General features: G+C 37.3%; 1 protein-coding gene across 1 annotated transcript; it reads left to right on the top strand.

The window, feature by feature from the left end:
- Positions 1 to 8,753: 8,753 nt before the first annotated feature.
- Positions 8,754 to 11,236, top strand: LOC132040229 (auxin-responsive protein IAA33). The gene is made up of 2 exons (XM_059430858.1): positions 8,754 to 9,402; positions 10,902 to 11,236. Exons 1-2 carry the CDS (start codon positions 9,038 to 9,040, stop codon positions 10,984 to 10,986), a joined length of 450 nt encoding a protein of 149 aa, XP_059286841.1. The 5' UTR covers positions 8,754 to 9,037; the 3' UTR covers positions 10,987 to 11,236.
- The last annotated feature ends 1,596 nt before the right edge of the window (positions 11,237 to 12,832 follow it).

Raw genomic sequence — 12,832 nt, 5'->3', positions numbered from 1 at the left:
TCCCTTTCCTTTGTTAAGTTCCACAGTGCCCGGCCATTTTCCCGTCTACCCGCCAGCAACCATGCCCCCGCCACTAAGCATTGCCAACCCAAACTATGCGAGCCCCTCTTACTGTATTCCACTGCCAGTTAAAAATGCTCAAGCCCCAGGGACAGCTCACTCAGGCCCCGCGTATCAAGCCCCTCGGCCGGTATTCTTCAATCAAACAAGCCAAACACATGCACCAGCCCCACCTGCCATGTCACGACCCAAACCCCGTAGGCCATGACTAGTGCCCGAGCTGGACACTCGTATACACTTGTTATCTATAGTCATACACTGCTAGCATGAACGAGCTGATATAAGTATAAGGGCAAAACATATGCAAGTCGAAGCTACTATTTCCCGAAGAGTTACGACTTATAACGATTAATATCATACCAAACACGGTGCAAGTCGTCATATATATATAGGGAACGTTCCAACAAAACATAAGCCGAGAAGGCTACCTTCATACACAGCTGTCATGACAAACATATATAGCTACGCGAGCCGACAAGGCTGCCACTACAATGGGTACGCCCCAGACACAAGTCACAACCATATAACAAAACAACATCCATACGTAGACCCACACTTGTGACCACAGACCTCTAAGAGTGACAACGACATCATATGACGGACGGGGCCCGCCGTACCACGAACAACAACGTATATATACATATCAAAAGGTTATACCACGAAACTATGCTCCGGAACAAGGAGCACTGCGAAATAGTGAGTAGATACCACTAGGGGGCGGATCTCAAGCGTGTGTCTCGTACTGCGGGCATGAAACGCGACCCCGAAGAAAGGGGGTCGATCGAAATATATGCGAGTATGTAAAGCGTGAAACACCGTAATAGAATCATATCTGAGACAAGGTGTATAGGACTCAATGCAACAACAGAGTTTCATAAAACTTGCCTTTGAACATACTTTATTTGTATCGTTATCATATCAATGTCAATATAATGCTTTATAATCAAAACTGCATAATCATTCTGTATATAACATATATAACGTGTCCCGGCCCTTTAGTAAGGGACTCGGTATTTATAATCATAACATCATAAACGTAAACATATTCGTGTCCCGCCCTTTAGTAAGGGACTCGGTAATAAGGAATATATGCCCTCCGGCCTCCATCTCCAAATCATCATATCATCACATCATCATCATCATCATATATATATATATATATAACGTGTCCGCCCTACTAGCCGAGGGACTCGGTGAATAGTATAATAGATCGGCGCACGAGAACGTACCCGGCGGGACTCAGTGAAGGATATTGCGGTAGCACGAGAAGAGTAATAAGCAACCACATAAAAGTAAAACATCTTTAAGACTCAATGAATAGTAAACTAAATCAGCTCTCGGACATCAGGACAATAACCATGTCCAATTCTTTTAAATCTCATAACCATCTACAACCGAAACGTTTCGCATTTCATGTACATTCGTATCCATTTAACATAGTGTAGCTTTTGAAAGTCAAGTATGCCTCTAGTCGTGCAATTCTTTAAGAGTAGGAACTTCTATACATCATTCATTAGTCAATCATGTATTAGGCTCGTGACAATAACATTACAGAATAAAAGAATCACAAATTATGCTTGGAACTAGAGAGTAGAGTTTACCCCAAGGTTCATATCATTTCATACCTACGTCTAGGACATGCCAAAAGATAGAAGGAGTAGGCTTTACGTACCTTTAGCGTTTAGTCGTATATAACTTGTACTTGCTGCCCAATAGCACTTATCCTATATCAAGATATCAAGAACTACAGTTAGTCTACAAAGGATTTTAATACGCACTCTAACGCGCTCAATCCCTTTCAAACATTTAGACGACGTTTCGTTCGCATTCAAACCAACTAGTGCTACAAGCTAACATTGCTACTCATTCTTTTCTTATATCATTCCAAACTTGTTTAACATGACTTAGGGAACTTGGACAGTCCACACACCCTTCAAAACAGTTCCATACACACGGCTAAACAACACACATAACGTTTTCATTCTCGCTAAGCAATTTTCCAGTTTCGACTTACAATAACAACAATACGTTTAATGACCTCACTTTCATGGTTCTTGGAACTGTTTTAGCATCATCTTCATCCTTACAACAGCCCACAATTCATTTCGCTTTTAGCTTGAATCATTGCACTTTACTTTCACAAAACACTTGCAACAAGAATCAACATTCAACACACACAAATTTAACTCCTAGTACCAAAACAAATCCACGGTTTGGGACCGCTTATACATCTCAACATGATTTGTTTCACTAACACCTTATTGCACATATTCAACATACATACAATATACCACAATGTGCATAACAACAACAATCTAAACTTGGCACAAAACAGCCCATAAATTTCCCTAAAACGATCTCCTTACACCGGCTTCCACATTACTCCAACAACTTCATAGTTTTCATCCATTTATCCATACAACGACACATTCAATTCACTTCGATACATGTACAAGAAGATTAAGCATTCTTTCATTTAATCTTATAACACACGGCTCACTTCAACTTCAAGAAAAACAGTCCAATACCAACATGCACAACCATACGAAAACTTCTTACAATTCTTGTTCATTTTCATATATTGATATACATTCAATTCATCCACAATACATGCAAAATAAAACCAAGCATGGCTTCTCCTAAGTTCATGGCTATCTCAACTTCAACCACAACAACAATCCAATAACAACATATACAAATTATACCTTCAAACCATCATACAACACATGAAAAAAAATAATCATTCTTACCTTACAATTTGCTCCTCAATCTTGACCGATCTTCAACATTATTGACATGCTACACCCCCTTGTTTCTTTCCAGCAACTACTACACGTTTTTGTGCACTTAGTAGGGAGTTGAATTGATGGGAAAGTTTATTTTTTTGATCCAAACTTTGGAGTTCATTCTCGGCCAGCCATGGCCGAGAGCTCCTCTATCAATGTCTTGGCTTCTCTCAACTTGTGAAGGTGAAAAATGAACTAGTTAGTGAAGAATGATTCAGCACCTTGCTATATATATAAGTCCTATGGGTTGGACATGTGTCCCACCCAAGGTTTAAGCCAATAAGAGTTGGCCAAATCATAAGTGGGGCCCACACGGCCACTTAGGCTCCACTAATGGTGTAATCAAGTTCTTAATCTCACTTAGTCATCCAATCTTGGTCAATTAATCCTTATTCTCCAATATTGTTCTTATACCAAACGAAATCCATAGGCAATCTTGTGCATCGAAACGAAATCGGGAGGCGAAAACCCTTACGGAACCCTAAAAGCATGCTTTTGTCTCGTAACTTGTCGCACTTAGCTTTATAATGTCCCAATGTAAAGATACGGGACATAACATGCCAGACAAAACGCCACTACCCCTTTTAATCATGTCATCCCGCAGGGGTCCTTCTTCACTCCCACCATGACAAATTAGTCCTCCCCGGGACACAATGAACTAGTTACTACGAGGAGATGTAAAGGATTTGGAGAGCTGAACAAGATAAGCGAGAGAAAGACATAAAGAAAAATATGGAGGAGTTGCTAGAAAAGTCCACGAGGTCTACAAGGAAGGCGACAAGCCTAAGATATGACGACCTATGCATGCACCCAGATCTAGACCTACCAGAAGGGTTTAAAATCCCGAAGTTCAAAATGTTCAACGGGACAGGGAACCCCAAAGCACACCTCCATTCATACTGCAACCAATTGGTCCGAGTAAAGAAGAATGAACCCCTAATCATGCGATTATATAGTCGTAGCCTGACAGTTGAGGCCACGGAATGGTTCGCCATACAGGACATGCACCAGTGGCTCCACTGGGAAGACATGGCAGAATCCTTCATGGAAAGGTTTTGGTTCAATATCGAGACCGTACCAGACCACTACTACCTTGAGAAGGTCAAGAAAAAATCAACGGAAAATTACAAAGAATTCGCCAGCAGGTGGAGGGCCGATTCAGCCTGGGTGCAGCCACCAATGAGCTAGAGAGAGCTCGTCTCCATATTCATCAGGTCACAAGAGCCAGATTTCTATGATAAGATGCTGTCAATGGCTGGAATATGCCTGCTGGACATTGCCAGCCTAAGTTTAATCTTGTTGAGGTTTGGATTGGTTAATCACTTGTTGGGTGTAAGTTGTTTACATGAGTACATTTTGAGATTGGCTGTCATTTGGCTAGACTGTTTTTGGGGCTTATGCAAGTTTTTGATTTGTTGCATTTTTCCCTTGGAAACTGTTTGCCTCCTTTCTTTGTATTTCGTTCACGTCCGCCGGCATCGCTTGTCTTTCTCTTTTTAAAAGAAGTTGTATTTGATTTGGTCAAGTGTTGTGCTGTGATGTCCAATTTTCTCTAGGAGAATTGTCTCAATGTAGATGCCTGTACAGTGTCCATGACTGCTCATTTAAGCTATTAGTCAATTATTTGTGTACCCACAGCCTCTGATTATGTACTCTCTCTGCCCACTCTCAGTAAGGCCCAAATAAATCTAAGGCCAAGTGTGGTAATTCGGGGTTGTCTTAATCTCCCGGTGTTAGCCATGCCTGGAGTTCTTTGAAACCCCTTGGAACTTATGCGACACTGGATATACGGGATCCAGACCTAGTCCCCATGCCACGCCTAAGTCTAGGATAACTTGAGCTTTGCTTAGAGTAGGCAAAAGGGGCAAGTATGGAATAAGTGTAGGCTGCCATATCTATATATGTATATTGTGTGCATATTCTACATCATCCATGTGTGTGTATTTAATTTTAGTTATTTACCTTAGTGATAGGTTCAGTGATTATAAACTAACCGATGTTCTCTTTCTTTCCCCCCCCCCCCCAATCACGCGACCACTCGGTTCACAAATGCATGAAACCACCTTCTTGGGCCTATGGCCCAAGTAGGAAAACTACTTCAAAATAGAGTCCGAGAAGACAAAAGGAAGATAGCGAGGCGCGTGGAAGGCCCAATCATGGGTGAAAATGACCAACTAGGGGCTTGGTATGCCCCTAGTCTAACCATGTCTCCTTACATTTTTGTTAACTTATTTTTAATATGATGTATTTGTAAAAATGTATGCAAACCCATATTATAGTGGGAAAACCTATGGTTGGAATTAGACATCTTAGGACAACGGTTCTTATGCCATTTAGTCGACTTTAGGTCCCCGTGCGCGTTTTCGAAAAATCACGGACTTGACATAACGTTTTATATAACTGACTATAAAATTGGAACTTAGCAAAACTGTTTTCCTCAAACAACAATTGATTTTTCTAAAGTCTCAAATGGCCGTCCTATTTTGTAAGCAAAAGTTGTTTTCAAAACTAAGTTATTAACTCAATCATTTTTTGCCACAATCAAGGGATTTTTTCCAAACTTAGCTTTTTAATAAACGGGTCCAACACCCCCAACTTATACACTTTTTTCACCAGAAACAAATGGTAAATCTTTAACCAAGATTGGATCCATTTTTTTTTTTTAATCTAAAACTAGGTGCTCTTTTACAAACCTGCAAAAAAAATCTGTTTTCTATTTAAGTATAAAATGGGACTCTTGAGACGTGATGCTGTTTTGGCCCATAGCAAGCCCAAATAAACGAGTATTTTCACACGAGATATACTCATTTTCAAAATATTAAAACGCCCTTATAAAGCATAAAAACCAATTCGTAATACATAATTCTAGACAAAGCTGAACATACCAATATGGACTAACCTGAACCAAGTGTATGAGTATAATGAAGACTTAATTTATAAACCGAGACCCATTTTTTACACTACCTTTTATAAACATATACTCCTTATACATAAAGGAGACTATTTCTACACGAATGTTATAAATCCGGAACTACGATACCCTATATATAAGGGAAATATATTCAAATTTTTCCAAAAAAACATGATATGCATGACAGTTCTTTTTTGAGGGAAAGTAAACACAAAATAAGCAGTTTAAACAAATACTCATACACTGGAATTCGAAGGTCAACCGTATAGTACGGATCCTTAATACTGGGGTGCCTAACACCTTTCCCAGGGGATCACCAGAACCCTTACCTAGAACTCTAGATTACGAAGGTTTTTTCACTGCATTTGAATAAACCCTTTGAAACTGATTTTTCTAATTTGTTAAAAATTAGGTGGCTACTCTTTTTCAAAACAAGTCCGAAAGAGCGTCAACGAGTTCGTAGTAGCCTTTTTGCGCCCTAAACCCGCGCAGAAATGCGAACCATTACAGTCATCCACAATAGTCAAAAAATATGAAACACCACAAGAGGAAGGGGTTCTATATGGATCACACTCTCTATCCAATCTATCGCCGCTCTCTTTTAAGCCTAGTACTGTAATAGACTTCGTTACTTGTGTTGAATGATGACCCAACCGTTTGTGCCAACGATCGAACCAATCAACTATCTCTGCCTTCATAACCTGTATCAGCGGCACATTTCAAAAATCGTAAAGACCACATCGGCGCTCACCCTTTCCAATCAGCTTCCCTGCGGTGGAGTCCAGTATAGAACACATAATTCTATTAAATGTCACATCACAATCTAAATAATCAACTAGTTGTGATGCTGAAATTAAATTGCATGTCAAATTCGGAACATTAAGGACATTCTTCAACCATATCCTGTCATTCAGCCTCGTTGTTCCTTCTTTTGTGGCCACCGAGCTACTTCCGTCTGGAAGACCAACCGGACACATAGGAATGTCTTTCTTATCGCTTAGTTCCAACGGATTACCTCTCACATGATTGGTAGCTCCAGAGTCTATGATCCAGGATGAGTTTTCGGTCTTACTATCCATCTTCCGATTCGGGTTTATTCTCTGGGAATTCAACATGTGAATCACAGTCTTCCGGATCTCATCCCTCAAGTTGTAAAGTCCTGTGCCGCCTGTGTTCACTGTTCTTGTCTCCACTTGAGTTCCTTCTTTGACAACTACGATATTAGCCCGATAATTGCCACTTCCACTACCGAATCCCGGTCCACCACTCTGTTGTTGTTTTTGTCCTCGTCTTCTTCCTCCGTCTTTCTCATCTCCTTTTTTATTTCCTGGCCACCAATCCGGATAACGAATAAGTCAAAAACATCCGTCCATAACGTGTCCGAATCTCTTGCAATATGTGCAGAATGCACCATCATGTTTTCCTTTACCTTGGTCATGGTAAGGGTTTCTTCCTTGTACAACAAAAGTCATGGTTTCACTCCGGCCCTCTGTTTTTCGTGTGATTCCTCTCACACGCTCTTCTTGCACCACCTTCGAATAGACCTTGTTTAATGATGGCAACGGTTACTGGGGCAGTATGTTTGACCTCACTGTTCCATACTTTCCCTCATCCAATCCCATGAGGAAAAGATGCACTTTTTCTTCTTCTCTTTTGGCTTCTAGGACTATTCCTAGATTGCACGTGCACTTTTCGCACGTACAAGTTGGGATATGTTCATAATTTGCCAATTCCTCCCACAACTTACTGAGTTTTCCATAGTAATCTACTATGGTCCTACCTTTTAGCTTGCACTCCGCTAGTTCCGCCTTTATTTGTTGCATCCGAGGGCCGTTAATAAGGGCGAACAGCTCTCGGATGCTTGTCCATAATTCTTCCGCTTCCTCTTTATGTGTAATCGTTGAGCGAAGCGTCGATTCTATGGTGTTGCGAATCCACAACATTAACAGTGAGTTTATAGTCCACCAATCTTCTAAGTCTGGCGACTCTTCATCCGGCTTCTTGATCGTACCATCAACGAAGCCGAATTTCTTCTTTGCTCTTAGGGTCGTCCTCATAGATATAGCCCATTCTTCATAATTTTCACCCTTCAATTGGACTTGTGTCACCACAATTCCAGGGTTATCATTCGATGTAATGTCGTAGGGAGAGATTGTTTTTCTTTGGGTTGTGTTTTCTTCACCGGCGATTCCTTTGCTGGTATTGCTGGTTTCTTTATTCGTCACCTGCCATGGTTTTAGGGTGTTTTGTGTTCTTTTCAACGTGGCTCTGATATCATGTTAAAATAGAGACAGGGACGAGAATTTAGAGAGACAAGAATAATGGGAGAATTCTTTCTACCTTGTATTCATCATAATGACCTCCTTATATAGAAGAAATGATTTCCTTCTCCTAGTCTAATAAGGTAACCCCATTCTAATAGGACTACATATTTTATATTACCATAATTACGATTTACCATAAATAAAACTATCACAATTAGACTGGAATAGGGTTCTATAGTTATGCCTTCCAAACTTTTTACTCAAACTTTGATAACTCTCAAGTAGTGCTGCTTAATATATTTCTCCATTCATCTCAATTTATGTGACAATTTTGTTTCTCGAGAGTTAATTGGATTAATCTTTGAAGCTAAATTGAATTAGATCAACTTAATGTTTATATTAAATTTTAGATATTCAAAAACTATACAATAAGTACTATAAATTGCAATTCTCTTCTCATGTTAATAGGAGAAAAAGATACAATTTCAAATACTGGACAATGTTCACGTATTTTAAATTTTAAAGAGCAAAAATTATCACACAAATTGAAAAAGACATGAAATGTAATTTTCTGTATAGGAAGAACTCAACATCCCACTTTCTATTGCAAATACTAGCGAGAATTCAAATACTACACTTGTATGGTTTCTGTTGATCTGTTTCTTTCAGCTCAAATCAGGTCCGAGAGGGACATGTCCTTTTTTGGTCAGGAGGGGACTGAAGAAGACTGAGAGTTTTTTTTTCTTAAAATTAATTATTTCTCATAGTCAATTAATGAATGCTTTGAAATCTGAAAACGATGGCTCAAGTTTAGGCCTGTCTCAGACCACCACCCGGCATTTGTGCTATCTCTCTCTCTTTGTTCTCTATACATAATCACTAAGTAAAATTATACGCAACCAGTACTAATATTAGCATTACTACTACCACACCCTAGCCATTTTCACTCCCTTTTCTTCTTCTACATTACAAACAACAACCAACAAAAAGGTATAGCGATTAAAGTGTTTTTAGTGATGAGCAGCTTTGAGTCACAAAGGCAAGAATCAATAAAGAAAAGACTAACAGCCTTAGAAAAATACTATCACATGAGCAGTAGTTCATCCCATTTGTTGATGAAACCAAGATTTGATGAGGATAAAGATCCACCAGCAGTGACAGTAGTACTCGAAGGGCGTTCGATTTGCCAGAGGATAAGTCTTCATAAACATGGTAGCTATCAAAGCCTTGCTAAAGCCCTTAGGCAGATGTTTGTCGATAGTGGTGACATTATTGATGCTGTTAATGTTGTTGTTGATCTTTCAAATGCTGTACCTGGTCATCTTATTGCTTATGAAGATATGGAAAATGACCTCCTCCTTGTTGGTGATCTCAACTGGAAGTAAGTAACTACTCCCACAAATATATATTTACAAAAAGTAAAAACACTAAGATGAGAGAGAGCACACACGAGCAGAAACTACTTCTATTTGTTTCTTGTGAATTAAACAAAAGAACTTTAATTACGTGAAAATTTTGGAAAAAAAGTTGATATATTTTTATGTTTCTTTTAAAAAATTTGTATTGAGGGTCTATCCGAAACAACCTCTCTACCTTTACAAGATAGCGGTAAGGTCCGCGTTCCCCAGACCCCACCTGGTGAATTATACTAGGTATGTTGTTGTTTAAATTGTTGAAAAAGTAAATTAATTTTGTCTAGTCTACTCTAAAAGTTGTTAGATCTATACTAGGAAGCTAATTATTAGACAACCACAGAAATAATGGAGTAGGACATTCTGTTTTGAAGAAAGATTCTTTTAGTTTCAATTAGCCGAAATATGCATGATCTTTAGTTAAGTTTCGTTAAATTGGGATTTCTCATACTTTTAAAGGTTTGAAGGATCCTTTTCTTCAAACCTACCTGTCTTTCATTACATAATCTACCTTTTCACTTTCAGATCAAAATACTTACTAATACTTAAACTAGGTGAAAGACAATTTTAGAAGGTCTACGAAGTGAAAAATGTTGGAGAATAATTGAATAAGGTTTGCTTAACCACACTTTGTCTGGTATTTTTTGCAAATTTCTCTCTTTAGACGTGAGATTTTGATATTTCAGAAGTTAAATATGTATTTTATATCTTGATTAAACCACCCAAAGATATACTATATAGCTTTTTCTTGTAAGAGAAAATGTGGTGAAACATATAATTGAGTAATCTTTTACCTATTTGCTTTGTCATCATACCGTCAAAGGTCATAGTCAAGACTCAAGAGTATTTGAAATTCTCCGAACCTAAGATTGTGTCCCACTTCCTACCTCTAACTCTATCTAAGTCATATGCATATATTCATCTGTTAAATTGAAGTTATACCTTTCTATTCCAGAATGATTGTTTACTTTTCTAGAAGCATTTTCCGCTAGTGCTTTCAGTATTCTGAAATGAAAGCACTCAAAATTTATATCTATACGAAAATTGTTGGTTTTTTAAGACATGGTGCAACAAAAACGTTAAAAGTATTGATTGAAAATGGCTTTTAATTTTTAGCTAATAAGCTACTTTTAAAAAGTCAATCCAACCACCCTCTAAATAGTCAACTTAAAATAAAAAATTCACATAGTTTAAAATTCAAAAACCTAAAGTGTCTCAACTAACTTAATCTAATAGAAATTTAAAATCAAATCCATCCTAAAACTAGTCAACTTGTTATGCTAAAAAATTACTTAGTAACTTAAAGGAATTTTTAACATATATGTGTGTGTGTATGTATCAAAGTACGGTTGTTTAATTTCACACCTAAAATCTGCGATATTGCCCCATAACAACCAAAAGAAACTACGTATAAAATTAGATAGAGAAAATATATGTCATATTGATTTCCTCTTTGAATGTTATCCAGAGATTTCGTCAAGGTGGCTAAAAGAATCCGAATTTTGCCGGTGAAGTCAACTTCAAGGAAGGGAAGAGTGGAGAATACTATGTAATATCTTTGGTTTTGTTTTATTTCTTTTCCTTTTATTTTTATGTCACATGGTTGAGTCTATGTTGGAATGTATCCCCAAAAGATATGCATGTCACTAAAGCATATTTAATTTCGTTAGTACTAAGTTTTACTAGTTTTTTGTAACAAATGGATGTCTCAACACTCAAACTTTCTTTTTTGTCCAATTTAATGTTTAGCTCAATAGAAGGGACAGATAGTAATTAATTTAATATTTATTTTGATATTTAACATGCCAGCTTGATTCTTTTTTCGTCTATGATTTATGAATATTTTTTTGAAATTCGAGGACCTTTAATATTGTACTTTATCCCAAAACTTGTTGCCTTCACGCTAAGCTGGATCACCCTTCCCTTTAATTTCCACCTGCAGTAATCCACCTCATCGTGTGCATTTTTTTTTTATAGAATTTAAAATGCAGTATTTCATATGTTTTTTTTACCAACTTGACAAAAAGGAACTAAATTGGTTATAAATCAGACTCACACATCTAAACATATTCTAGTAGTATATATTAAATTTAAAAGTTAAAAAGATCTAGAGTGTTATTCTTTAATGTATATATTTAATAAATTATGCTGCATTTGAATATTTGGTATTCAGTACTTGATAAATGTTTTCTATTTTTCTAGTGTTGAATTGCTCGAAAGATTATATATGACTGTCTAGCACACTTTCTATGTTAATATAATTCGATATGCAATACGCTTAAATGAGATAATTTCATAAATCTCCTTCAAGTTTGACTTTTAATCATGACCTTTTTTGTGGTTCACAATATTATGCTAATCTCTCTAATTTTCTTGTTAATAAAAAGTCTTTTACCTATTTATTTTTAACTTAAAGAATTATGATCCGACTAATTTATCATTTTAATATACTTTGTAAATGTTTTATTAATTTTGCAAAACATAAGTGCTGGAAAAAATCATTTACAGTAAAAACAACGATCGCTGACGAAATCATAGGCAAAAAGAATTTAATCAGGATCATACCATACTGAATAAACTACACAAGGTTTGTTTGCTGAAGCAATTGATAGTTGGCGAGTAAATATGACTGATTTGATCAGGAAAATGGCACTGAGAATTAGTAATGTTAAACCAAAGTATAATATAAGGGATGAAATAAAGTTGGGAGTATCAGAAGAAAAAAAGATTAGGCATTAATTTGGAAAAAGAATTCTTTCAGGTAGAGTTACAGATCGCAAATACAGTGTTAGCACCCAAATGTTCCACATTATGAACCTTGCTTTCGCATGGTTCGGATTGGAGAAGGGTACCTGGATTTTTTCCTTCCATATATCAAGTTATTGTTAATTTCTCACGAATCCAGTAGAATTCACCATTGATCATTGCTCGATTGAATCACGATTCTGTTCCATTGCATGCGATGAGAAAAGAGAAACATAGTAGAGAGAAATATTGGAAATGTTGTATCGAGCTTAAGAGATTACAAAGAGCTGTACAATCACATATATCCCATGATCACCGACTTAGATAACTGAGCAAAAGTAAATAATATTGCTACTTAATTACTAATAACAAACCCTAACAAAATACTAATAACTATCCACTGATAGTCAGTTGAGTGAGTGCACATACACACGTGCCACTAACTTCTACAACCCTTTTCAAGTTAGGGGTTATGAAGATGTTCTTCCTCCCTAGCTTGAAAAGAAGATAAGAATGTTGGTTCATGTTGAGATCCTTAGTCAGAATATCAACCTGCTAGTCAAGAGTGGCTAAGTCGGTGGTAAAAACAAGGCCTGATGAATATTCTCTCGAATGAAATGGCAGTAGATATTAATGTGCTTGGTCCTCTCATGG

The sequence above is a fragment of the Lycium ferocissimum genome, chromosome 12 (genome assembly GCF_029784015.1).
Source record: "Lycium ferocissimum isolate CSIRO_LF1 chromosome 12, AGI_CSIRO_Lferr_CH_V1, whole genome shotgun sequence".
NCBI classification, from domain to species: domain Eukaryota; kingdom Viridiplantae; phylum Streptophyta; class Magnoliopsida; order Solanales; family Solanaceae; genus Lycium; species Lycium ferocissimum.
This window is presented reverse-complemented; position numbering and strand designations above follow the sequence as displayed.

Excerpts from the sequence above, each read along its gene's own strand:
- LOC132040229 (XM_059430858.1), top strand. The coding sequence starts at position 9,038 with ATGAGCAGCTTTGAGTCACAAAGGCAAGAATCAATAAAGAAAAGACTA. Across the intron at positions 9,403-10,901 it reads GTTGGTGATCTCAACTGGAA|AGATTTCGTCAAGGTGGCTA; the intron begins GTAAGTAACTAC and ends AATGTTATCCAG.